The 27,759-nt window shown below is 44.7% G+C and overlaps 1 protein-coding gene across 1 annotated transcript in view; it reads right to left on the reverse strand.

Moving 5' to 3' along the window:
• Window positions 1–27,759, reverse strand: part of LOC121284085 (microtubule-associated tumor suppressor candidate 2-like) — a 397,712-nt gene that overhangs the window by 124,625 nt on the left and 245,328 nt on the right. Inside the window, exon 8 of the mRNA XM_041199139.1 lies at window positions 10,776–10,874. Within this exon, the coding sequence (XP_041055073.1) occupies window positions 10,776–10,874 (99 nt within the window). The remainder of the gene's footprint in view (window positions 1–10,775; window positions 10,875–27,759) is intronic.

A 27,759-nucleotide genomic window follows, 5' to 3' on the forward strand; every position in this document is an offset into this window, starting at 1 on the left:
TCGCCTCAACCGCAGGACAGCCCTTGCCCCCCACATTCCTTCCCACAGTCACCTCAAATGCACCCCCTCCCTCAACCCCAAGTCGCCTCAACCAAAGGTCAGCCCTTGCCACCCCACCCCAACACGCCTCAACCTTGAAGTCCAACAGGCGACCCAGGTAAGCGCTCTGCAACATTACTGTGCACTCACCTCCAAGTTCTCCTCAAAGGGCAGCCCGCCATGTTGCACACCTTTTATATACTGTGTGAAACATGTCAACGTGATGGGCGGACAATCCAACTGGGGGGGTGGGGGGAGACACGATTCTGGTGGGCTGGGCTTATAATGATATGCAGATGTATTACAATGAAGTTCCCGACCTCAGGAGCGGGGAAACGCAGCCCGCCATTGGCAGGCGGAGCGGACGATCGTCGACTGGTTTCACGATGTCATGAAACTGACTTTTGGCCTTCTCACCATGTTGTCCACTCAAGCCACCGATCACACCTGACGCCAGTGGGCATGAACGATTCCACCCCCAGTGACAGTTTCATTCTAATGAGATATACCAACCAAGTAAGTTAGTAATGGAATATTCCTGTTTTCCTTTTTCTTGCCTGCAAACCTGATTCTCCCTCTCTTTCCATGCAATCTGTGGAAATGTCACTAGCATTATGATGCAAAGCTATTCAGATGGTGATAATCAAATCTAACCTTCCTTACGTAGCATTAGATACATATCAGAAGATGAATGTGCTTTGCGAGAGCAAGAGGAGTGCTTGAGACTCTGCAACTGAGTCAGGACTATTGAAGTAACAGACACATTTACAATGAAGCCAATATTTCTATTTACAATTTTTTTTGTACTTTCCATTATGAACTAAAGCTTTTATGTGCCCCCCTGTGACAGGTCATGTTGAACTGCCTCACACATAGCTTGTCAAGAAGTCTAATTTCGGACACAGTACAAACTTCACAGAGCATTATGGCTTCATCCTTGGCACAAGAACATTAGATAATGGTTTAAGTTTCAACACAACACAGGCAAGGAACTCAAAACTTTCATTGTTGAGCATGAATGTGTCAACTCTTTGAATTAATGGCCTTTTGTTTTTACAGAACTGCAAAGGGAAACTGATATGCTCATTTATCAAATTCCTGGTAAGAAATATAACTTGCCAATTTAAAGCAATCTTTTAGATCAAATGTTGAATGTAATTTGTCTGATATGGTTATCACATTTAACAGTATATATCATAAAGAGTAATCCTGCTAAATGTATTTTTAAAATAATTTTCTTTCATTACCATTAAAGCATTCACCTTGAAGCTGTCCACTCCACTCTTTTTTTAATTTTTGTATCACAGCAGCTAAGTTACATCAAAAGCTTTTTGAAAGATGCAGAGGTGAAAAACACAGGAAGTATCCAGACAGAGAGCAAGGAGCAAGTGGTCAAGAAAGGTATTGTAGGAACAGTTGGCATTACATATTAGAAGTGTTTTTATGTATTCACTGTGTCCATTGTTTATTATAGTTTCAACCTAGCGTTACAAAATACTTACAGCCTATAAAAAAGCTATTCGACTGTACAGGTCCATGCTGCTGCTTGTGCTACACCAGTGCTTCCCAAACCTTTTCCCACTGTGACCCTATTTTGAAGTTTGAAAATTGGCATGACCCCACAGTGAGAGCAGGAGGGGTTGGGACTTGTGAGAACGGGGAGGGGTGAGGGACTTATGAGAGCCATGATGGGGAGAGATTTGCGAGAGTGGTGGGGCGAGAAATTTGTGAGAGTGGTGGGAGAAATGAGTGAGAGTGGTGAAGGGAAATTAGTGAGAGTGGTGGGGGGAAATTAGTGAGAGTGAAGGGAGTGAAGATTTGAGAGATTTATTAGGGAGATTTGTGGGAGCGAAAGGGGGAGATTTGTGTGAAGTGGGAACAAGGTTGAATGTGGCCCAGGCTTTTTTGGAGAGGAATCAGGCCTCAAATATCTGTCTGTTAGGCCACGCCTACCATTATAAAAAAATGCAAGAATTTAAAGTAACCGCGCAGCTGCAAGCATTCAGTCCGAGCTCCACAGCAGCCATTGCTGCCTCGAAGCTTGCAAGAGTTTGGTAAGCCCTGTGCTACACACACACCCTTTCTCCCACCCTACTTCATCTGATCCCATCAACATTCCTTCTATTCCTTTCTCCCACACGTAACTGTCTAGCTTCACCTTAAATATATCTCTGCTGTCACCCTAACTGTGATACTGCCCAGAATTTTACCTTCAGCGTGTGGGCGCGCATCCAACATGCCCGCACATAATGTGACACGTGCTGATGTCGGGTGTGCATCCCTACGTCATTGCGCTGTCTCGCGATATTTCGTTTGGCGAGCATGCGCCGGAGCCGGCTGTGCGCCCGCTGATAATTGGAAGGCCTATTAAGGCCATTAACAAGGTAATTAAGTTGAAGTTTACACTGCCCGTCCAACCTAAGTGGCCTTTACGTTTTTTAGGAAACCTCATCCACGAGCGTGATGAGGTTTCCTAAAGCTATTACAAGTTAAATAAAAATTTTATTTTGAAATTAAAAACATGTCCCATCTCATGTGACACAGTCACATGAGGGAACATGTTTCATTGAATTTTCATCGTATTTATTAACTTTTTCAAAAAGCGCTTCAATCTCCCTGAGGCAGCTCCATGCGCGCCAGGCCTGCTCTCCCTCCTCCCCCCGCCCGGACAGGTAGCACTCAATGCTACTGCCCGCGATCCACACAGGGCGGGCCTTAATTGGCCCGTCCGCATGAAATAGCAGTGAAGAGCTGATTGCGGGTGGCGGTCGGCTCCCCGACCACACCCACCCGCTCCCGCCGAGCCCACCCGACACGGGAAAAATTCAGGCCACTGTGTTCCACATTCTAACCACACAAGATGGAAGTTTCTCTTGAATTTACTATTGGATTTATTTGTGATTATCTTATATGTATAGCTCCTAGTTCTGGGCTTCATTGGAACCATGCTGGGACCTGTGTCCTGGTGAATCGTATAACTAGGGTTGTAGTTAGGACTTTAAACCAGTTAGTCAAGAGGAGAGTTCAATTGAAGGGAAACTTAAAAAATCAAAAAGAAAAGAGAGGGTAGAGTTGCAGGGTGGTGAAGAGGCGAACGATAATCAAAGTGTGACAGGAAGGGGCAGAAAATGTAAGCAGAAGTGTGCAGCAGAAATGAGAACCAGAAAGAGCAATAATGGCAAAAAGTCAAAGCTTAAGACTCTTTATCTGAATGCATGCAGCATTTGTAACAAGATGGATGAGTTTAAGGCACAAATAGAAATAAATGAATAAATCTTGATAGCTATTAAAGAGACATGTTTGCAGGGGAACTCAATATTCTAGGGTATTTGATGTTCCAGAAAAATAGGCAAAAAGGAAAAGGAGGTAGGGTAGCTTTGTTAATAAAGGAAGGTATCAGTGTGGTGATGAGTGGTGATATAAGTGCAATAGATCGTGATGTGGAATGAGTTTGGATGGAAATAAGGAATAGCAAGGGGAAGAAGTCATGGGTGGGAATCGTCTATAGTCACCCGAAGAGTTGCCTCACTGTAGGACAAAGTATAAATCAGGAAATAATGGAGGCGTGTAAGAAGGGTGTTACAATTGTCATGGGTGATTTTAATCTGCATATTGACTGGACAAATCAGATTGGCAGGGGTAACATGGAAAACAAATTTGTAGAGTGCATCAGGGATTGTTTCTTAGAACAACATGTTGCAGAACCTACCCAGGTACAGGCTATTTTAGGTCTAGTAATGTGTAATGAGGTGGGATTAATAAGAGATATCGTAGTTAAGGATCCACTAGGGGGTAGCAATCACAACATGGCAGAATTTCAAATTCAGTTTGAGGGGAAGCAACTCAGGTTTAAACTTAAATAAGGGCAATTACAGAGGCATGAAGAAAGAGCTGTCTAAAGCAGGCTGGGAAAATAGACTAAGGGGAAGTCAGTGGATGAGCAGTGGCAGATATTTAAGCAGATATTTCATAATGCTCAGCAAAAATTTATCCCAATGAAAAAGAAGAACTTGATGAGAAGGATGAATCACCCGTGGTTAACAAAGGTGGTCTAGGAGAGTATCCAATCAAAAACTAAGGCATAAAAAATGGCAAAAACTAGTAGTAGGCCAGAGGATTGGGAATTTTTTAGGAGCCAGGAGCGGATGACTAAAAAGCTAATAAATAGGGAGAAAAATGATTATGAAAGTAAATTCGCAAGAAAAATAAAAACAGCAAGAGCTTCTACAGGTATATAAAAAGAGAATGGCTAAAGTGAGCGTGGGACCCTTGGAAGATGTAACTGGAGAATTGATAACAGGGAACAGGAAATGGCAGATAATTTAAACCATTATTTTTGCAATGGTCTTCACGGTGGAGGACACTATAAATATTCCAAAGATATAAGGTAAGCAAGGAGCTAATGGGAGGAAGGATCTTGCAACAATCTCTACCACAAGGGACAAAGTATTTGAAAAACTAATAGGACTAAAGACAGACAAGTCACCAGGACCTGATGGCCTGCATCCAAGGGTTTTAAAGGAAGTGGCTGCAGAGATAGTGGAGGCATTGGTTGAAATATTTCAGAACTCACTGGATTCCAGGAGGGTCCCAGTGTATTGGAAAACTGCTAATGTGACGCCCCTGTTCAAGAAGGGAGGGAGACAAAAAGCAGGAAACTACAGGCCAGTCAGCTTAACATCTCTTGTTGGGAAACTACTAAAGTCCATTATTAAGGAAGAAATAGCAGTTCATTTAGAAAAGCTTAATGCAATCAGAGTCAACATGGGTTTGTGAAAGGGAAATCATGGTTGACAAATTTGCTAGAGTTCTTTGAGGATATAACAAGCAGAGTTAATAAAGAGGAACCAGTAGATGTAGTGTATTTGGATTTCCAGAAGGCATTCGATATGGTGCCACATAAAAGGTTATTGCACAAGATATGAACTCACGGTATTGGGGGTAATGTATTAGCATGGATTGAGGATTGGTTAACACACAGAAAACAGAGAGTCGGGATTAATGGGTCTTTTTCAGGTTAGAGAGACGTAACTAATGGAGTGCCAGATTAGTGCCTCAATTATTTATGATCTATATTAATGACTTGGAGGAGGGGGCAAAGTTTAATGTATCCAAATTTGCTGACGATACAAAAATAGGTGGGAGGACATGTTGTGATGAGGACATAACGAATCTGCAAGGGGATATACATAGGTTGAGTGAATGGGCAAAAACTTGGTAGATGGAATTTAATGTAAGAAATTGTGAGGTCATGCACTTTGGTAGGAAGAATCACAAGGCAGACTATTATTTAAATAGAAAGAGACTCCATAAAAGTGCAGCACAGAAGGATCTGGGTGTTCTTGTGCATGAAACACAAAAAATTAGCACGTAGGTGCAGCAAGTAATTAAGAAGACAAATGGAATTTTGGCCTCTATTGCTAGGGGGTTGGAATTTAAAAATAGGGAAGTCTTGTTACAACTGTACTGGGTGTTGGTGAGGCCGCACCTGGAGTACAGTATACAGTTTTGTTCCCCGTATTTAAGAAAGGATATACTGGCATTGGAGGCAGTTCAAAAGAGATTCACTAGGCTGATTCCTGGGATGAAGGGGTTAACCTATCAAGAATGGCTAAACAGGTTAGGCCTTTATTCATTAGAGTTTAGAAGAATGAGGAGTGATTTTATTGAAACGTACAAGATTCTGAGGGGGCTTGACATGGTAGATGTTGAGAAGATGTTTCCAGTAATGGGGGAATGTCGAACTAGGGGACATAGTTACAGAATAAGGGGACACTCATTTAAAACTGAGATGCAAATGAATTTCTTCTCTCAGAGGGTAGTGAATGTCTGTACTTCTCTACCCCAAAGAGCTGTGGAGGCTAGATAACTGGAAGTAATTAAAGAGGAGGTAGATAGATTTTTGAATATCGGGGAGTTGATGGTTATGAGGAGCTGGCACGAAAGAGGAGTTGAGGCCTGGGGCAGATCAACCATGATCTTATTGAATAGCAGAGCAGGCTTGAGGGGTCGAATGGCCTACACATGCTCCTATTTCTTATGTTCTTGTGGGGGGCCTACTGGCTGATTGGAAAATTCCCGATAATTGGCATTAATTGGTCTTAAACATACCTGCTGCTTACAGGCTGGTGGCCCTTCCACCTCCAATCCCGCTTCTGGGAAATGGCTTGGGGGCCTAATGATGCCAGAAAACCAGCATGCTAGTTGGCACCGTGAAGTCATGAACCTGCCTGCTCCATTCTCACCTTCAAATTGAGGAAAACATTCTGCATCTATATAAGTTTAACATAACTTCTCTGTTTTTCAATTCTACCCCTCTAGGAGTGAACCCCAGCAGTTTGTTTGCTTTTCATTATGGCCTTAATAATGCGCGTCACTACTTTAGTGATTTGTGTATCTGTATCCTTAGAGCCCTCCGTCCCTCTACCCTAGTTAAACACTCATTTTCAAAGGAACATATGGCCCCCTAATTCTTACTGCCAAAATGTACTACCTCGTACTTTAATATATTGAAAGTGATTTGCCAATTACATGCCCATTCTGCAAATTTACTAATGTCTTGTTGTACTTTATTGAAATCCTCCTCTGTATTAACTGCACCTCTCAACTTGGTGAATTCCTGTCTTTCCCTGGTTATGCTGCTGGCAATAAGTTGAACAGAAGACCTGCTTCTAGCTTTCTTCCAATGTCACTCTTGAGTTGACTGGTAGATGCTATTTAGCAAAAACACATCTATTTATTCTCCCTATTCCATGTAGAATTTTTTTTATTCATTCATGGGATGTGGGTGTCGCTGGCTAGGCCAGCATTTATTGCCCATCCCAAATTGCCCTTGTTCAGAAGGCATTTAAGAGTCAACCACATTGCTGTGGATCTGAAGTCACATGTAGGCCAGACCAGGTAAGGACATTAGATTTCCTTTCCTAAAGGACATTAGTGAACCAGATGGGTTCTTACAACAATCAACAATGGTTTCATGGTCACCAACAGACTTTTAATTCCAGATTTTTATTGAATTCAAATTTCACCATCTGCCATGGTGGGATTTGAACCCAGGTCAACCTCATAGTCTCCCAACCTCAGACAGCCCGCTTCTACCTCCTCCCCAAAATCCACAAACAGAACTGTCCTGGTAGACCGATCATGTTAGCCTGTTCCTGCCCCACGGAACTCATTTCTTCCTATCTTGACTCCATTCTCTCTCCCCTTGTCCAGTCTCTTCTCACCTACATCTGCGATTCCTCTCACGCCCTACATCATATCAACAATTTCCAGTTCCCTGGCCCAAACCGCCTCCTCTTCACCATGGACGTCTAATCCCTCGACACCTCCATCCCCCATGATGATCTGAGGGCTCTCCACTTCTTTCTCAAATAGAGACCCGAACAATCCCCATTCCCCACCACTCTCCTCTGTCTGGCTGAACTTGTTCTCTCACTGATCAATTTCTCCTTAAACTCATCTCACTTCCTCCAAATAAAAGGTGTGGCTATGGGTACCTGCATGGGCCCCAGTTATGCCTGTCTCTTTATGGGGTATGTGGAACATTCCTTGTTCCAGTCCTACTCAGGCCCCCTCCCACAGCTCTTTCCCCGGTACATCGATGACTGCTTCATGCTCTTGTCTAGACCTGGAAAAATGTATTGATTTTGCTTCCAATTTCCATCCCTCCATCACCTTCACATGGCTCATCACTGACACTTCCCTTCCCTTCCTTGACATCTCTGTCTCAAATTCTGGTGATAGACTGTCCACCAATATTCATCACAAGGTCACCGACTCCCACAGCTACCTCGACTACAACTCCTCACACCCTGCTTCCATCCCATGGACTCCATCCCATTCTCTCAGTTCCTTTGCATCTGTTCCGATGATGCCACTTTCCAAAACAGTGCTTCTGACATGTCTTCCTTCTTCCTTAACCAAGGTTTCCCACCCACAGTGGTTGACAGGGCCCACAACCATGTCTGACCCATCTCCCGCGCCTCTGCCCTTGCACCTTCCTCTCCCTCCCAGAACCATGATAGGATCCCCCTTGTCCTCACTTTTCACCCCACCAGCCTCCGTATTCAAAGGATCATCCTCCGCCATTTCCGCCAACTCCAGCATGATGCCACCACCAAACACATCTTCCCTTCACTCCCCCATCAGCATTCCGTAGGGACCGTTCCCTCCGGGACACCCTGGTACACTCCTCCATCACCCCCAACACCTCAACCCCCTCCCACGCAATCGCAGAAGGTGCAACACCTGCCTCTTTACTTCCGCCCTCCTCACCATCCAAGGGCCCAAACAATCCTTTCAAGTGAAGCAGCATTTCACTTGTACTTCCCTCACCGCCCCCCCCATGGATGGTCAAAGGTGAGATACAAAAGGACCAACCCATCTAAGTTGGAATAGATGGTCCTGCTCTCATTGTGCTTTGAGCAGATGACATGAACAGGTCTGCTAAGACAAAACAGTCCAACAGGGGTTGCACTAACTTATCTTTGGAAGATGAGATCAATTTTGTGCTGAAAATGTGTTCGATGAGTTGTATTGTACGTTTAATGAGGAGACCTTGCAATGTCTTCCATGCTCCCCAAAACCCAACCATGGGGACACGTCGGATTTGGGGCTACCCCAAAGATGCGCTGGGGAATTCCTCTGGGAAGTTCCCAGGTAAAGGTTTGAAAGCAATTGCCCAGAAGTGCACACTTCCTTTGGACAATTGTGCTGTGCTGGGAACCATCCGAAAATGCAGATTAAATTGCAAACTTCAGGTAGTTCCGCTGGGGTTATACCATTAGTTACCCAGAAAAAGCTAGAAGAATTAAAACCTTCTGAGTAATTATTGTAAAGACCCACACTGACCCCATGAGGCTCCCATCCATCATCCCGACCCCCCCGCCCCTCCCAACTTCCAACATCCCCCACCCCCCGACATGACACCCCCAATACCCCTGACCTCTGACACCTCAACACCCCGACCTCTGACACCTCAGCACCCCTGACCTCTGACACCCTCTACACCCCCCCGATCCTGCAACTCCTCCAACCTCTGATCCCCCACCCCCAGATCTCCAATCCCACACCCCCAGACCTCCGATCCCACATTGCTCCGACCTCCAATTCCCCACACCCCGACCTCCGATCCCCCATCTTTCCCAATCTCCAACCCACCATCCCCAGCCTCTAACACCCCCTCAACCCCAACCTCCAACACCCCCCACCCTCCCGACCTCCTCCAACCACCTCTGACTTTGGATCCCTCCCCTACCCCACGGACTTCTGACTCTCGTCATCCCCGGACCTCCGACCAACACCCCGCACCCCTCCAACCAACCTCACTACCTCCCAGGACACCCCCACCCCACAAATCCTATCCATTTACCTTGGACACTTACCTTCCCTTGGCTCGTCAACTTCCCTGGCCCTTTAAACTTACCTCCTTTACGGCAGCAAGTGCCTGCCGATGAACAGAAGTGTCAATGTAATTTTCAAGACCAGGTAAATGTGCATTTATTTCTTCTAATTCCTGCAGACCAGCACTTTCCGACACTAGTCGGGAGTTAAGGCCACTTATTATGTAGCTGGGTTATGTAGAAAGCTTGTATCATTGATTATGATGCACATAGTGTGTCAGCTTTGGCTCAGTTGATAGTAATTGTGCCTCTGCAAAAATCAATGCTGATGTCAGCACTGAGGGTATGCTGCACTGTTGAAGGTGCAGTCTTTTGGATGAGGTGTTAAACCAATGCCCCATTTGCCTGCTTTGGTGGGTGTAAAATATCCTGTGGTACTATTTTCAAGAAGAGCAGGGGAGTTGTCAAGGTATCCTGGCCGATATTTATCATAAATCAACAGCACAAAAAAAAAGATTACCTGGTTGTTATCACAATGCTGTTTGTGGAAATTAACTGTGCACATATTGGCTATTATGTTTCTTACTTTACACCATTGACTATACTTCAAAAAGTGTTTCATTGGCTGTACGAGATGTCCACTACTATATAAATGCAAGTCTTTCTTTTCATTGGCAGTGGTTCTTTGGTTGGATATAATGACCAAGTTGCTTCAGCTTTCCCTTTCAAGAATTCATGACCCTGAATAAGATGGCAAAATTGCTGGCGCACAAAAAGATCACTTGAATATCTGCCACTATTTCTAATGATGAGGATGAGCTTTCTTTCCCAAGTGAGCTCTACATTCAGTTGGAAGCAACCCAAGTAATTGGCAGAATATTCAGTAGATGTTGTAACCTGAGACCCACCAGAATGTCTGATTATTCCTGTACTGAAAAGCCATGAGATGAAAATGTAATTGGATGGTCAGCTGGGAGAGAATCATATTTTTGAAATTAGATGTATTTTAATGAGATACAAGATGTATCAGAGTGGGAAGACATCACAGTGCCAGTAATATAGATAATCAGGCAGCTGTTGGGGCATTAAAAATGTTAATTTAATAAACAGAGAAATATAAACTTACAGTGATTGTGTTTAATTCACCCATGCTTACAATGAGTAATTTGCTCTACAATAAAATGTGAGAAAATGAAATTACTATACTTGTTACGTTAACAAAATGTTTTGGTTTTTACAACTAAACATTTTGTACCTGGAAAAAGGGTTATGTTGAACACAAGAACTGAACATGTATCACAAATCTGCTACATTCCCTGTTAACAGAAACATATGCACAAACATAATATATGCACAAATATAAACATATACACAAACATAAACATAACATACCTGGTGAGTGAAGTTTGCTTGCAGGTGTGACATGTCTTTTGGGTGATGAAGTTACAGGTTTTGAAATATCATGATCTTTTTGTACTTCTTTCTTCATTGCTGTTTTGGGAGTTTAACAATGAATTTATTAGACAGCACCTCTTTTCTCATTGTGCTATACAGCGCACATTTGGTAACTCAAGCCAATCATATGCAAAACTCTTATGATCCAACGGTTCTTCAAAGGAAATTGGTAACTTCATTTTCTCATAGGCTGGTTGACAATCTTGTTAAAGGGGTTGCAAAGCTTTGCAAGACAATAATTCATGCATAATAAACAATTATCCCACTTGAAGGTGACAAAGTTATTGACGTGTCTTTAAAGCCTCACAACAATGTTTTCAACAGTTTCAAAGGTCTAATTTGTAGTGTAACTTTGAAATTATTTAAAATGATAAATTATCAGGGAAATTGTAATAAAGCTTCAATCCTGTATGCAAATGTTACCATTTTACAAGATGACACAGTCTGTCAGATTAATTTTCCTCAGGCTTTACTTAAAACTTAAAGCATTATTTTCAGTTTGCAGGATGGGTGATCTCATTCAGTGGCTATGCTGTATGTTTGGCCAGTTCTGCTCCATTACAGACTATCAAATAGATACTGTTATCATCACAGTCTTTTCATTCCCAAAATAGGGTAGCTTGCTATGGCATGGCAATCGAGTCACAATAACAGACAGCCACAGTTCGCAAATATCCAACCTTCTGCTATGAAGAACGCATTTTAGCACTTAGCCAAGACAGATTCACAGAATAATGTTAAAAAAGTTAACAGAAAATTTTACATATGAAATACATTTATGATTCATATACTGATATAATTCACATATTGCATTACATAGAAGATCAAAAATCTGTCAGTTTTTTTGTTCTTTTTAAAAGAAGCGCACTTAAAAAACACTCATTGTCAAGAAACCAATTAAATAAATCTACAGTGCTTTGAAGAAAATTAGTAATCACAACAGATTAAAACAATGACTTGGGGCATTGCTGTTTACTTCTATAATCCTATGTTAGATGCCAGAAAACTAAATTGAACTAAACTAAAAACTCAAAGCTATTGATTAGTACAATTTAAATCCCAGATGTAAGGAACTTGATCATATTTTAAGGGTGGATGTATTACATTCTGCAGATGAGGTTGAGGTTTCTTAATGAGTGGCTGAGCTTGTACCTGTGGTAGCAGAATAAGGACTTCCTTACTGGAGGATCAGGAGCACTAATATTCAGCTTAATCCTCAGATGATCTTGACTGGCCATATAAGACACAATGAAGGGAATTTTAACACCAGAAAATGGGTGCATTTGGCTGAAGCGGGGAGGTCTGAAGTGTTAAAGACTGAATCCTGACCCCCAACCCCCCTGAAGCCCACGCACTTTGGTTTAAACAGAGGCAGGATGGGGGTTGGGGGGGGGGTGTTTGTGTTGAGCAGCCAGCTCACTCCCAGGAGACAGGCTAACACTTTAAATGTTACAATCAAGCTAAGGGCCTCATTTTTATTCATCATTTGAAATTTAACCCTGGCCAGGCAGGTTTCCCCTGCCTTGGGGAAAGCCATCAGCTAAATAGAGGCAAAGGACGGCTGGACCAGGAGGTAAATGCCTTTCCAAGTACTTGCTGGATCCAGCATGCCCTGCCAGTTCCTTATGGTCAGTCACTCCTCCCTGACCTGTCTGATCTCCTCATGCTGATCTCCCCTACGACGCCTCCCATTTCAAAGGCCTAAAGACCTAAAGGCCTCCAACCTCAAAACTCCGCAGATCTTGATCTCCTCTCACAGGCTTTTGACATCTTTCCTCCACCCTGAGGCCCCCATTCATCTCCCACCAGGACACCAACCCCCTCCCCAGGCCTCTGATTTCCTCCCAAGGCCTTCAAGCTACCCACCCCATCCCCGCCAACCCTGACTCCAATCCCTCAGGTCTCTGATCTCAGAACCTGTGCTTGTCCCCAACCCCCTCACCTGTTGGGTGCAGATCTACCTAGTTCTACAGCCTCCTTGGGACTGCTCCCTGGAAGCTAAGCCTATCAATTTCCTGCACAGAGAACCTGTTGGTGATGTTAGACATATGCCATGGAGTTAATACAGCTTCTGGGTTTCCCCCATTCTACCCAGGCCAACCCCCACCCACACTCCCAGCAGATCAAGAATATGAAACCTCCCCCAATTTGCCTGTTCCAGCGGGAGGAGTAGGGAGCTGGTAGATAAGTCTCAGTTCTTACAAGTGGGCAGCAGCAGAAAATTAAGAACGAAAAGTAAAACATAAACTTGATATATTATAATTTATATATTATATTTTTATTGAGATAATGACAAGCATAGGATTGAAACACTGGAATCCCCAGTTTGTTCCAAGAGTACAATTAAGCTGGATTCAAAAAGTGATTCAGAGTAACACCAAGTGCCATGATCCATTGGGGCTGTTTTGAAGCTAATGGTACATTGTGAAAATAACTATGATTGCAAGAAAATAAGGCCTAGATTTTCACCAAGTTGTGATGATTCGGGAGCCTTTTAAAAATGGTAGCTGGGACCTGATTCCGGGATTCCCGACACCATTCCTGGGTTTCTGATTTCCAGGACTGCCTTTTAAGGGTTTGGGCTGGTTAGGGTCCTGCACACCCGATCTAGCCTGCTCCATTGCGGGGATAGGCACGTCCTAGTCCTGTGCAATTTTCTTGGAGCCGGGCCATGAATGAGAGGACCTCTTAAATGGTAAGTTCAAAAGATCTTCTTCATGCCTCCATCCCGAGCTATGGCCACCCCCCACCCCGAAACAACTCTTATGGTCCATCGTACCCACACCCTGCCAAGCTATAGCACTTCCATGCCTGTTCACTCACTATATACTACATAGAACCAATAAACACTATAGTTACAGTAGGATGTGTTAAAAAGCTTTTAAAAAATCACTAATTGATGACCATCCACTTTCTTAAAAAAAAATCATTTTTACTACAGCCCAATAGAAGTGTCAATCGACCCATTAAAGTATCAATAGCTGAAACTGCAAGCACTTGAAACCTCTTTGTCTTGTGTAAATAAACATTGTGAAATTGACAGCATGGATCAGGGAGTCAGACTGTCAATGAAACAATGTTTCCTCTAGGGCTCAGGTGTTTCAACAGGCTAATTATGTATTCGTGGCTCAGAGCCCAGATTTCCATTGGGGTACTAAAACACTTAAGTCCCAGGGAAAATATTCCTTGATTGACAGTCCTGGCTCTTTGATCCATGCTACCTATTTCACAATGCTTATTTACACAAAATAAAGAGGTTTCAAGTGCTTGCAGTTTCAACTATTGATACTTTAAAGGTTCTGGATGATTGACACTTCTATTGGGCTGTAGTAAAAAGGATTTTTTTAGGAAAGTGGAAAGTTATCAATGACTTTTTCAAAAAGCTATTTTTACACACCCCACTGTCATTACAGGGTTCATTGATTCTATACACTATATGAGGGGTATGCAAGTGACATAGCTTGACCTTGGGGGCATGGCGGGCCATAGGGAGTGAGTGGGTACATACCTTGTCATGGGGGTATGAGGGGTCATGGGGTGAGTGAGGGGCATGATGTGGCATGGATGGGGCAAGGAGAGTATGTGGGGGGTGGTAAGGAGCGAGGGGTGAGGGCCTTTTTGTTTTCATTTTAACTGCGACAAAGTCCCACAGTACCAAGGCAGGCCTTTTAAGCAGCCCAGCAGCCCCTCTGGCTGCCTCCAAACTTTCTCGCAGGTTGGCTGGCCCGACTCCAGATCAGACCTGACCCCCAACAATGAAAATCCCGTCCTTGCAGGTACTTTCTCCCAAGGCAGATGGGCCAAGCCAGGAATTTTCCCGAATCCCGCTACCTGCCTTCAAGGATAAAAGTCCAGGCCTATGTTAGAATTAGTATTTCTAAAAAGCTCACTTAATTTCATAATCTCCTATACAGACACATTTCTGATATCAGTCACATTATTCCAGAGAGAACTGAATAGGTATTTCACCATTGCCAGAAAAAATGCAAATTTGAGTAAAGGTCAACTCTTGAATGTTCATAAAGGTCTCATACCAACAAACTTATCATGGGCACCTAGGACCAGATTACTCTTTTGCCTGCTGGGTCAGAGGATGCTACAGGGAACAAGGAAATCTTGACAGAGCAACAATAAATCTGAATTGAGGTGAAAATGAGATAATCAGCTAGTGCCCAAATAGATATTAGAGCTTGGAATGTTATGGAATTTGTTGTATCAAAATTCCTTGCCACAAATTTAACAGAGGCATTAGAAGATTCAAAATAATTATGTATAAGTCTTTAATAAAATAGCAAAGGGATTCATTATTATGCATTGCAATTTCCCAACTTATGTTAAATATGGCCAGAAGCACTGATTTCCAGTAATCTATGTGATATGCTCTACTAGTTCTTATAGGTTTAATTATAAAGGATTGTTGCACCAACATTTACTATAAGCACAAAGTAATATTCTTAAAAGAGGATTCTCATCCATTTGCATTGTAATTGAACCAACACACAGCATCCTTTTCCTATAAAATTAAACCACATCACAGCTCGCTATAAACTAATCGTCTAATACTCTGCAATTTTGTGGCCAAGGAAATTGCCATGGAATTTAGTGCCACTGGAGAATTTCTCCCCAGCACTTAGTTCCCTTTATTCTCCTTTTGTCATTCTGTTCATTGGCATTATATTGAAACCAAAGCTGAATGCACCAATACCAACATTTTATATTCTGAATGCAAACTGTAAGAATCTGACACAATTTATAATCTCCACTGCCATTCCCTAAATCTCATGCATTCACACTTGTGTATTTTAACTTATTTTTAATGTGGTTGTCAATGTTACCGGCAAGACAAATATTATTTTCCATCCTTCATTCACAGAGAAGACAGTGTTGGTGGGCCTTCTTCTAGAAGCTTTACAGTCCATGCAGTTAAGGTGTTTCTACAATGCTGCTGTGTCGAGGGTCTCAGGATTTTGCCCCAGTGATGATGAAGGAATGGTGATATATCTCCAAGTCAGGATGCCAAGTTGCTGCAGGACAACTTTTAAATGATGCAAACTGCAGCCATAGTGCATCACCGAAGGAGGTGCGAGGGGAGAGATGAAGTGCCAAAAGTGTGCATTATGTATTATAATGTTGTAACTCCATTACTCCCAGCTCCTTACAGAATCATAGAATTATTACAGCGTGGACGGTGGGTATTTGGCCCATCATGTCTGCAACAGCTCTCTGAATGAGTAATTCACTTAGCGCCATTCACCCTCCTTCCCGTAATTCTTCCTTTTCAGAGAACAATCTAATTCCCTTTTGAATGTTTTGATTGAACCTGCTTCCAGCACACTCTCAGGCAGTGCATTCCAGGTCTTAAGCACTCACTCCATGAAAAATTATTTTTCTCACATCGCTTTTGCTGCTTTTGCCGATTACTTTAAAGCTGTGCCCTCTCATCTCCGATCCTTTCACCAGTGGAGCAGTTTCTCCCCAACTATTCTATCCAGACGCCTCATGATTTTGAATATCTCTATCAAATGTCCTCTCAGCCTTCTTTTCTCCAAGGAAAACAGTCCTAACTTCTCCAACCTATCTTCATAACTGAAGTTCCTCATCCCTGGAACCATTCTTGTCTTTTCTGCACTCTCTCCAATGCCTTCAGATCCTTCCTAAAGTGTGGTGCCCAGAACTGAATGCAATACTCCAGCTGAGGCCAAACTAATATCTTAAACAAGTTCAAAATAACTTCCTTATTCTTCACTTTATGCCCTTATTAATAAAGCCTAGGATACTGTAGGCTTTATTAATCACTCTCTCAACCTGTCATGCCACCTTCAATGATTTATGCACATGTACATCCAGATCCCTCTGCTATTGCACCCCTTTAGAATTGTACCCTTTATTTTATCCGTGTTCTTCCTGCCAAAATGAATCACTTCACGTTTCCCCGTATTGAACTTCATCTACCTCTTGTCCACCCATTCCACTAGCTTGCCTATGTCCTTTTGAAGTTCTACACTACCCTCCTCATAGTTCACAATACTTCCAAGTTTTGTATCATCCGCAAGTTTTGAAATTGTGCCCTGTACATTAAGGTCTAGGTCATTAATATATATCAGGAAGAGTTAGGGTCCCAACACCGACCCCTAGGGAACTCTAATACAAACCTTCCTCCAGCCCGAAAATCATCCATTAGCCACTACCCTCTGTTTCCTGTCACTCAGCCAATTTTATATCCATGCACCTGCCCCTTTTCTTCCATGAGGTATAAATTTGCTCACAAATCTGCTGTGTGGCACTGCATCAAATGCCTTTTGGAAGTCCGTGTACAGCATATCAACAGCATTGCCCTCATCAACCCTCTCTGTCAACTCTTCAAAAAACTCCAGCAAGTTAGTTAAACACAATTTTCCCTCAACAATTTTTAAAAATTCATTTAAGGGATATCGGTGCTGCTGACAAGGCCAGCATTTACTGACCATATCCAATTGCCCCTGAGAAGGTGGTGATGAGCTGCCTTCTCAAACCGCTGTAGTCCATGTGGTGTAGTGCTATTAGGGAGGGAGTTCCAGGATTTTGATCCAGGGACAGTGGAGGAACAGCAATATACTTCCAAGTCAGTATGGTGAGTGGCGTGGAGGGGAACTTCCAGGTGGTGGTGTTCCCAGGTGTCTGCTGCCCTAGTCCTTCTAGATGGTAGGAGTTGTGGGTTTGGAAGGTGCGGCCTAAGGAGACATAGAGGAGTGAATTTTCAGGTCAGCGGGCGGGCACGATTGCTGACTGTGATCAGCCCCCGACCCCGATTTCACACTGGCTGGCCAGTTAACAGCCAGATAGCATGAAGCGTGCACTGAAATGCTCAGCGCTGCCAGGGTGGGGGCGAGACGAAGGCAGGCACTGATGTAAGCGCAGGCGAGCGCTGACTGAAAGCTCCCTGAAGGCAGAGAGCTGCCTCAGGGAGCTGAAGACTTTAAAACCAATAATTAAAGATTTTAAAATCCGGAAAAAAATGTCCATGCATCACAATCAGTCACTTGAACATATACATGATAAAAAACTCTGTCCATACATTTTTTAAAAATTTAATAACGGAAGCACATCGCTCGCCTGACGTCATCCCACGCGATTTCACGGCCGATTGGGTCAGGCGCGCATCCACATGCCGATCTAAAAGTTCTGCCCACTGAGTTTCTGCAGTGCATCTTGTAGATGGTACACACTGCTGTCACTGTTCGTCGGTGGCAGAGGGAGTGAATGTTTTTGGATGGGGTACCAATCAAGCAGGCTGCTTTGTCCTGGATGGTGTCAAGCTTCTTAAGTGTTGTTAGAGCTGCACTTATCCAGGCAAGTGGGGAGTATTCATCACACTCTGGATTTGTGTCTTGTAGATGGTAGACAGGCTTTGGGGAGTCAGGAGGTGAGTTATTTGCCATAGGATTCCCAGCCTCTGACCTGCTCTTGTAGCCAGTATTTATATGGCTAGTCCAGTTCAGTTTCTGGTCAATGGTAACCCCCAGGATGTTGATAGTGGGGATTCAGCGATGGTAATGCCATTGAACATCAAGGGGCAATGGTTAGATTTTCTCTTGTTGGAGATGGTCATTGCCTGACATTTGTGTGGTGCAAACGTTACTTGCCACTTGTCAGCTCAAGCCTGGATATTGTCCAGGTCTTGCTGCATTTGGACATGGACTGTTTCAGTATCTGAGGAGTCGTGAATGGTGCTGAACATTGTGCAATCACCAGCGAGCATCCCCACTTCTGACCTTATGATGGGAGGAATGTCATTGTGTGAAGCAGCTGAAGATGGCTGGGCCTTGGACACTACCCTGAGGAATTCCTGCAGTGATGTCCTGGAACTGAGATGATTGACCTCCATCAACCATATTCCTTTGTGCTAAGTATGACTCCAACCAGCGGAGACTGTTCCCCCCGATTCCCATTGACTCCAGTTTTGCTAGGGCTCCTTGATGCCACATTTGGTCAAATGCTGCCTTGATATCAAGGGCAATCACTCTCACCTCACCTCTGAAGTTCAGCTGGACCAAGGCTGTAATGAGGTCAGCAGCTAAGTGACCCTGGCGGAACCCAAACTGGGCGTCAGTGAGCAGGTTATTGCCAAGCAAGTGCCGCTTGATAACACTGTTGATGACCCCTTCCATTAATTTACTGATGATCGAAAGTAGACTAATGGGGCGGTAATTGGCTGGGTTGGATTTGTCTTCCCTTTTGTGTACAGGACATATGTAGGCAATTTTTCACATTGCTAGAGTTGTAGTTGTACTGGAGCACAAGTGTTCAATACTATTGCCAGAATACTGTCAGGTCCCATAGCCTTTGCAGTATCCAGTGCCTTCAGCCATTTCTTGATATCACGTGGAGTGAATCGAATGAGCTGAAGATTGGGATCTGTGAAGCTGGGGACCTCTGGAGGAGGCCGAGATTGATCATCTACTCAGCACCCTGTGTGAAAATTGTTGCGAATACTTCAGCCTTATCTTTTGCACTGATGTGCTGGCCTCCCCCATCATTGAGGATGGGGATATTTGTGGAGCCTCCTCCTCCACTGAGTTGTTTAATTGTTCACCACCATTCACAACTGGATGTGGTAGGACTACAGAGCTTAGATCTGATCCGTTTGTTGTGGAATTGCTTAGCTCTGTCTATCACTTGCTTCTTATGTTGTTTGACACACAAGTAGTTCTGTGCTATAGCTTCACCAGGCTGACACCTCATTTTTAGGTATGCCTGATATTGCTCCTCCCATGCCCTCCTGCACTTCTTCATTGAACCAGGATTGATCCTGTAGCTTGATAGTAATGGTAGAGTGGGGGATATGCTGGGCCACGAAGTTACAAATTGTGGTTGAGTACAATTCTGCTGCTGCTGATGGTCCACAGTGCCTCATGGTTGCTCAGTCTTGAGTTGCTAGATCTGTTTGAAATCTATTCCATTTAGCATGGTGGTAGTGCCACACAATACGCTGGGGGGTATCCTCAGTGTGAAAATGGGACTTTGTCTCCACAAAGATTGTGCAGTGGTCACTCTTTCTGATGCTGTCATGGTCAGATGCGTCTGTGGCAGGCAGGTTGTTGAGGATGGGGTCAAGTATGTTTCTCCCTCTTGTTGCTTCCCTCACCATCTGCCACAGTCCCAGTCTAGCAGCTATGGGTGGAATTTTCTATGCCCGCTGGCAGACAACATGGCAAGATGGCCAAAAACAGTTTCATGACATTGTGAAACCAGTTGCAATCGTCCGCTATGCCAGTCAATGGTGGGCCACATTTTCCGCCATCCGACATCAGGAACCTTATCGTAAAACATGTGCATATTATAAGGGCAGCCCCGCACCCTGCTGGATCATCCGAGCAGCACGCCGACATGTTTCACAACAACATATATAAGGCGTGCACTTGGTGGGCTGCACTTTGAGGGGAACTCAGGGGTGAGTGCACAGTAATATTGTGTAGCGCTCGTGAGGGTTGCCTGTTGGGCTTCAAGGTTGCGGTAAGTTGGGGCTGCAGGGGTGGGTGCAAGGGCTGCCCTGCATTTGAGCAAGTTATGCGGTGGGGGGGGGGGGCAAGGGCTGCCCTGCGATTGAGGCGAGTTGGGGGAACAAGGGTTGCCCTGCGGTTGAGCAAGTTATGCGGTGGGGCAAGGGCTGCCCTGCGGTTGAGGTGAGTTGGGGGGGACAAGCGCAGCCCTGCGGTTGAGGCAAGTTTGTTGTTGGGGGAGTGTGCAAGGGCTGCAGTTGATGGTAGTACACAAGCAGGGGGGAGGGAAGCAGCCACGCATCAGGGAAAGCTTGTATAAAATGCCCATTCCTCCACAGCTGAGACAGTTCAGATGCAGCCACATTAACATCTTGGAGTTGGACCTCTAGCTTATCTGCCCACTCCAGAAATGAAGTGGCATGAAAGTGCCAACAAGTGCTCCAGAGCTTTTCATCCCTCAGCTACAGACTGCAAACTAATGAGTGTTTTATTGGACTGCAGAACAACTGGACAATTGTGCACATTGTACAATCTCCTTGCGAAAGCTGGCCATGCATCATTCACTGGTGGAGACGCTCACAACCACTTGCAAAGTCATCATTCTGGTTTGGACCAGTCCCCTCCATGGTTCAAACTAACAGTGCAGCCTTGCAGTGTAGCCAGCACTCTCTGGCCTTCAAAATTAACTAAGAGAGTTTCTTAGAACACCCAAGCTAACCCACGCATCTCTCTCCTTCATCCTGCAGGAGGAGTACATCAGGAGCACGGCGCCTGCTAACCTAGCAGTATGCCTTGTGGCGTACAGAGAGTGGAGACAACGAACAGTACAGCAACAGAGGCACCTGGCTGGGCAGAGAAAGGGGCAACTGGAGCTCACACACACACCAAAGTGCCACAGCAAGCTGACACTGGTCGGTGCCTAGCTAGACCCAGCACCTAAAGACGCCGTCTTTCATTCCTGCAGATGACCTAAAACAAGTGTCGCCAAAGACTACGCATGTCTATGGAACTGGTCACTCACATCTGCCAGCTACTGCAGGATTTGACGCCACAAGGACATGGAGGGCATCCACCGCCAGTAGCCGTGAAAGTGACCATGGCAGTCAACTTTTACACCAGTGGCTCTTTTCAGGGCTCCATAGGTGACCTCTGTGGGATATCACAAGCCTCCCTCACAGATTCATCCAAGTGGTAACGGACACCATCTTCGTAAGGGCACACAACATTGCATTTTGTCCCAACCAGAAGAGCCAGGATGCAAGAGCAATTGGATTTGCCCAGATCTCAGGTTTCCTACAAGGTGTAGGGTGCCATCGACTGCACTCATGTGGCGCTCAGATTTCCATCACAACAAGGGGTCAACTATGTCAACCACAAAGTTGCTGAATGTGCAGCTGGTGTGCGACCACCACCGCATCTGCAGGTCTGCACATGGTTTCCAGGGAATGTCCACGACTCCTACATTCTCAGTTGGTCACAGATCCCTGACGTCTTCCAGGGTCCACAAAGGTTGCAGGGATGGCTTCTCAGGGATAAGGGCTACCCACAGAGGACTTGGCTGTTGACACCCATGCGGCGGCCTCAGACACCAGCAGAGTGAAGGTATAATGAAGCTCATGTTGCAATTCGCACAGTGGTGGTGCAGACCATCTGGATGCTGAAAATGCGCTTCCGGTGCTTGGATCAGTCTGGTGGAGCCTGCAATTTGGTCCATAGAGGGTGTCACGCTTCATTGTCGCCTGCTGCGCCCTTTACAACCTGGCACTGCAATGGGGAGAGTAGCTGACTGAGGAGGAGATGGAGGAGCTGGAGGTCTCCTGCAATGAGGAGGATATAGATGGGAATGAAGGTGAGGAGATCCACGAAGGCGACGATGACAGCGATGAGGCCATCACACTGGCCACTTGAGGCAGGTGCGCTTGGGAGGCCCTCATAGCTGCTAGTTTTGTGGAGGATGATGACAACATGCAGTGAGAAGACACCATAGATGCTCACATTGCATATGTGAACGTTTGGCTCCAGTCGGGCTTACTGCAGCGCACATAGCCCTGTGATAATGCTCCTATCGTGGAGAAGCAGCAGAGGCCCTAATTGTCACTCAATTCCAGGAGGATGATGACAACATGCAGTTAGGACACTCCATAGCTCTTCACATAGCCTCTGAGAATGTTTGACACCTGTCTGACCAAGGGCAGCTCACTTGCCTTTGAAATCAGGGTCATATCATGGAGATGCAGCCGTGAAACTTTAAAAGCATGATCCTTTGTCAGCCTGATCCCTTCAGGAGTACAGCGTCACTGGTCACTATCACCTCAGCCTGAAGGCAGACAGACTCCTCCATCATGCCTTGCAATCTGTGGAGTGCAGTGGACATCCCTTCCTGATGTTCCCGAGCTTGCCTTTGCAGCTCCAGCAACTGAAGGATGACCGACTCCAGAGGCTCGCACTTAGCAGATTTCTGGCCTCCAGCAGTCCTCCGAGTGGCAGAGACCGGGGAAGGCCCTGCTGCCGCCTACTGTGGTCAGACAGTGCGATTTGTGCACCAGGTTGTGATCCAAAGACCACGCTGAAGCTAGGTCCCACTGAGATGTGTGTCTCTGCGCTGGTGGAAAGTGTGCATGAGCGCTGTGATGGGGACTTCAATGAAGATGCCTTCAGATTCCTCTTCAGAGGTTTCTTTGAGGCTTGATTGGAGGCCCTGGGTCATGGACTCCATTGGCTGTTTCTCAGATTTCCCTGCGAAAGCAAGGAGAGACAATTTGTGCATGGCAGCGGCCTGTGAAACAGGGCCCATCACTCACAGCATGGTTGTCTGATTCTCGATTCTGACTGCTCGATTCTCACTTGTCAGAGCACTGCCAACCTCACCGTCAGCACAGGAACGGTCCAGATCCTCGCCGGCCAGCTGGATGGCTCTGTTTTCAAAGCCTGTCTGCAACCCCTCCTTCTTGTTGTGTGTTAGCTTGTCCTGCATGAATAGAGATGGAGAGAGTTTAAGCAGGATGCCTACCAGACCAGATGATAAGTATGTCTGGCATGTGTGAGTGGTGTACGGTCCCATGGATAGGATGAAGGCAATGAAGGTGTGTGTAAAAGAGTGATGCCGCTTGAGCTTCAGTGAGTGAGATCCCCGTGGATGTGTGATTGGTTTGTGAGTGTGTGAGTTGAGAGTGAGCAGAAAAGTGACTTACCCAGGCAGAATGGAGGAGATCATTCATCCTTTTTCAGTTCTGGGTAGCTGCTCTCTTTTGTAGGGCGTTGGCGCTGACCACTGCCTCCTAAGTCCGATTGGTGATGTTGCTGCCTATCCTGCAGCCAGAGCGGGGGTAGCGGACATCACGGTGGGTCTCCACGACATCCAAATTGGGAGAGGAACAGAGTTAACATTTAAGGTTCTACAAACCTTACAACGTTAATTCTGTTTCTCTCCACAGACACTGCCAGGCCTGCTGAGTATTTCCAGCATATTCTACTCTTATTTCAGATTTGTCTATTGTAATGGTGATGCTTTAAAAGTCTAGGAGCATGAGCAAAAACAATGATACAAGGATTTTATTTTGCCGTTCACCTGGCGGGATATTATGGTCCTGCCGAATTGAATGGAGCTTTAAATGGCTTGCCGCATCCGGCGGGAGTCGGGGGAGACAAGCCATAAAATCCTGGTGTGTCTCCCCCGACTCCCACCGGATGACAAGAATTCAGTTCGATTTTGAAATGCCTGTGAAAAATCCCAGGATTTCAGAGCTCTATCGTGAGCTCTAATTTTACTGAGAAATAATCTTGCAATAATTTTAAGAAAGTTGGCATATCTGGATAAAGAGAGAATCAGCTTCCATATTCTGTGATCAAATAGCCTGCTAGCATTTTTTTAAAATTGTTAATGGGATGTGGGTGTCATGGGCTAGGCCAGCTCTTATTGCCCATCCCTAATTCCCTTTTCAGGATTTTAAGAGTCAACCACAATGCTGTGGGTCTGGAGTCACACTTACGTCAGACCAGATGAGGACAGCAGATTTCCTTCCCTAAAGGACATTAGTGAACCAAATGGGTTTCATGGTCATCATCAGACTTTTAATTCCAGATTTTTATTGGATTCAAATTTCACCATCTGCCATGGTGGGACTAGAATCTGGATCCGTGGGTCACTGGAACACTGGGACAATACCACTATGCCACCGCCTCTCATTTTGAAAGGGGGTGTCTTATTTTTATTTGTTCATGGGCTGTGGATGTTGCTGGCTAGGCCAACATTTATTGCCCATACCTAATTGCCCTTGAGAAGGTGATGGTGTGCTGCCTTCTTCAACACTGTAGTCCATGTGGTGTAGGTACACCCACAGTGCTGTTAGGGAGGGAGTTCCAGGATTTTGACCCAGTGACAGTGAAGGAATGGCAATATATTTCCAAGTCAAGATGGTGAGTGGCTTGGAGGGGAGCTTACAGGTGGTGGTGTTCCCATGTGTCTGCTGCCCTTGTCCTTCTAGGTGGTAGCGGTCATGGGTTTGGAAGCTGCTGTCTAAGGAGCCTTGGTGAGTTCCTGAAGTGCATCTTGTCAAGGGTACACACTGTTGCTACTGTGCATCTTTGGGGGAGGTGGTGGATGGGGTGCCAGTCAAGTGAGCTGCTTTGCCTGGATTGTGTCAAGCTTCTTGAGTGTTGTTGGAGCTGCACTCATCCAAGCAAGTAGAGATATTCCATCACATCCTGACTTGTGCCTTGTAGACAGTGGACAGACTTTGGCGAGTCAGGAGATGAGTTACCCGCTGCAGAATTCTGAGCCTCTGACCTGCTTTTGCAGCCACAGTATTTATATGGCTAGTCCAGTTCAGTTTCTGATCAATGGTAACCCCCAGGGTGTTGATGGTGGGGATGCAGCAATAGTAATGCCATTGAATGTCAAAGGGCATTGGTAGATTCTCTCTTGTTGGAGATGGTCATTGCCTGGCACTTGTGTGGCACAAATGTTACTTGCCACTTGTCAGCCCAAGTCCAGATATTGTCCAGGTCATGCTGCATTTGGACATGGGCTACTTCAGTATTTGAGGAGTCGCGAATGGTGCTGAACATTGTGAAATCATCAGCAAATATCCCCATTTCTGACCTCATGATGGAAGCAAGGTCATTGATGAAGTAGCTGAAGATGATTAGGCGCAGGACACTACCCTGAGGAACCTCTGCAGTGATGTCCTGGAACTGAGATGATCTCCAAAAACCACAACCTTTGTTCTAGGTTTGACTCCAACCAGACTACTTTGATTTGAGACCATATTGATTTGTGATGGAGGGATAGGGTCTAAAATCTCTTATCCTCTGAAGTAACTTAGAATTATGATGTTATCAGCAATAAAATGATGAGTGAAGCATTTGCTCTAACCATTGAGGTATCCCTGGATACTGTTGATACACAAAGATAATGCTTGTGCAGCTATCTCTCCAATGCGAACAGATGTAAAAGCAATAGAGTAAATAATGAAGCAGCTAATTACATCCACTCGTCATGGAGCATTGATTTAGCACTTCAAACAGTGGTGGTTTTAACAATTCCTATTGAACTGTTAGTTTTAATGTGATTCCAGACAGTGCATTGGGATTAAGAGATGCATTTCACAGCAGACTTGGTAACATGAGACAAACACACGATATATACAATAATAAACATGTTAGGGCAAATTAGAAATGTAAATCAAAATGGGAATAATAAAGTTGTTTTATATCAGCTGTTTACAATCATAGAATCCCCAAACATCACACCATTTCTTGTTCATGCTAACACAATTTATTTGATTTTACTACATAAACCTTTTATGCTAAACCTTTTTTTCTGCTCAAAGCACATCATCTAGCAAGGAACGGGCAATCTTAAACTACACACAGAAGGCCAGAGTCAGAGGATTATGTATCTTTCAGTCCATTCGCCCTTTAGGTCCTAAGCTCCTGTGATGTGCCTTGGGGTGCCTTCCTATATTAAGGATGCTATTCAAATGAAAGTCTTGTTTATTGGTGAAGGGTGAGGGAATACATCTGTAACTAGACGATGTTGCAGAGCTAGGGTGAGGCAAGGGTGAGGAATAATTTGAAGGTGAAGATAAGGATTTTGAATTTAAAGTGCTTTAATGACAACAAGCTAATTTGGGCTCGTAATGACAAAGGTGATGAATGAGCAAGACTTAATACAGGGCTAGAAAATGAGTTGCTGCATTTTGAGCAGTATGCAGGAGTTTTTGGAACATGATATACCAGGGAGGAAAACATTGGAATAAATGAGACTGAAGGTGAGAAAGCATGGGATTCGGCAACATAAAGGTCAAGGTAGACTTGGACATGGGCAATGTTATCCGGTGGAAATAGTGGTCTTGGTGATTTTTTTATTTGTTCATGGGATGTGAGCATTGCTGGCTATGCCAGCTTTTATGGCCCATCCTTATCTGCTCTCAAGAAGGTGGTGGTAAGCTGCAAGGGCAGTTACTCTCACCTCCCCTCCTGAATTCAGCTCTTTTGTCCATGTTGGACCAAGTCAAATGGCTATGGTGGAGCCCAAACTGAAAATCAGTGAGCAGGTTATTGCTAAGTAATAACCGCTTGTTAGCACTGTCAATGGCAACTTTCATCACTTTGCTGATGATTGAGAGGAGGCTGGTGGGATTCAGTAATTTGCAGCATTCAATTGGTCCTGCTTTTTGTAGACATGACATACTTGGGCAATTTTCCACAATGTCAGGTAGGTGCCAGTGCTGTAGCTGTGCTGGAACAGGGTCTAGGTCTGGGGCACAAGTCTTCAGTACTATTGCCGAATGTTTTCAGAACTCATAGACTTTGCTGTATCCAGTGCCCCCAGCCGTTTCTTGATGTCACTTGGAGTGAATTGAATTAGCTGAAGACTGGCATCTAGGATGCTGGGCACCACAGGAGGCTGAGATGGATCATCCATGTAGCATTTCTGGCTGAAGATGGTTGCAAATGCTTCAGCCTTGTCTTTTGCAGTGGCATGCTGGGCTCCCCTATGATTGAGGATGGGGATATCTGTGGAGCCTCCTCCTGTTAGTTGTTGCCAGGTGTTAGTTCTGTCTGTCCTACTGAAAGGTGATACTGTAAGAATCGATTTACAGTCAAAGGTAAGTGTAGTGGGAAGTATTTTCAAAATAAAGTGTTCCGCCTCTTCATGTAAGTTTTTTAAAAAATGTCCGTGTTTCCCATAGAGGATGATATTGTAATTTAAAGTAATTTCCTCTCTAGTTGAAGAAAAGTTATTTTGGATCTGTCGAACACAATTTGCACTGAGTACAGGACTAGTCAATGAGCATCTTCAACTGTCAGAGATTGCTAATTTTTTTTGTACATTTTTCCCTCAGAATCTCATAAATATCACTGATAGAACATTTTTAGAAATTAAAAATGAGGGAGTTTTGCTGAACCTTTATAAAGCTCTGGTTATAGGCCCCAAT

This window comes from Carcharodon carcharias, chromosome 11 (genome assembly GCF_017639515.1).
Source record: "Carcharodon carcharias isolate sCarCar2 chromosome 11, sCarCar2.pri, whole genome shotgun sequence".
Taxonomy (NCBI): Eukaryota; Metazoa; Chordata; class Chondrichthyes; order Lamniformes; family Lamnidae; genus Carcharodon; species Carcharodon carcharias.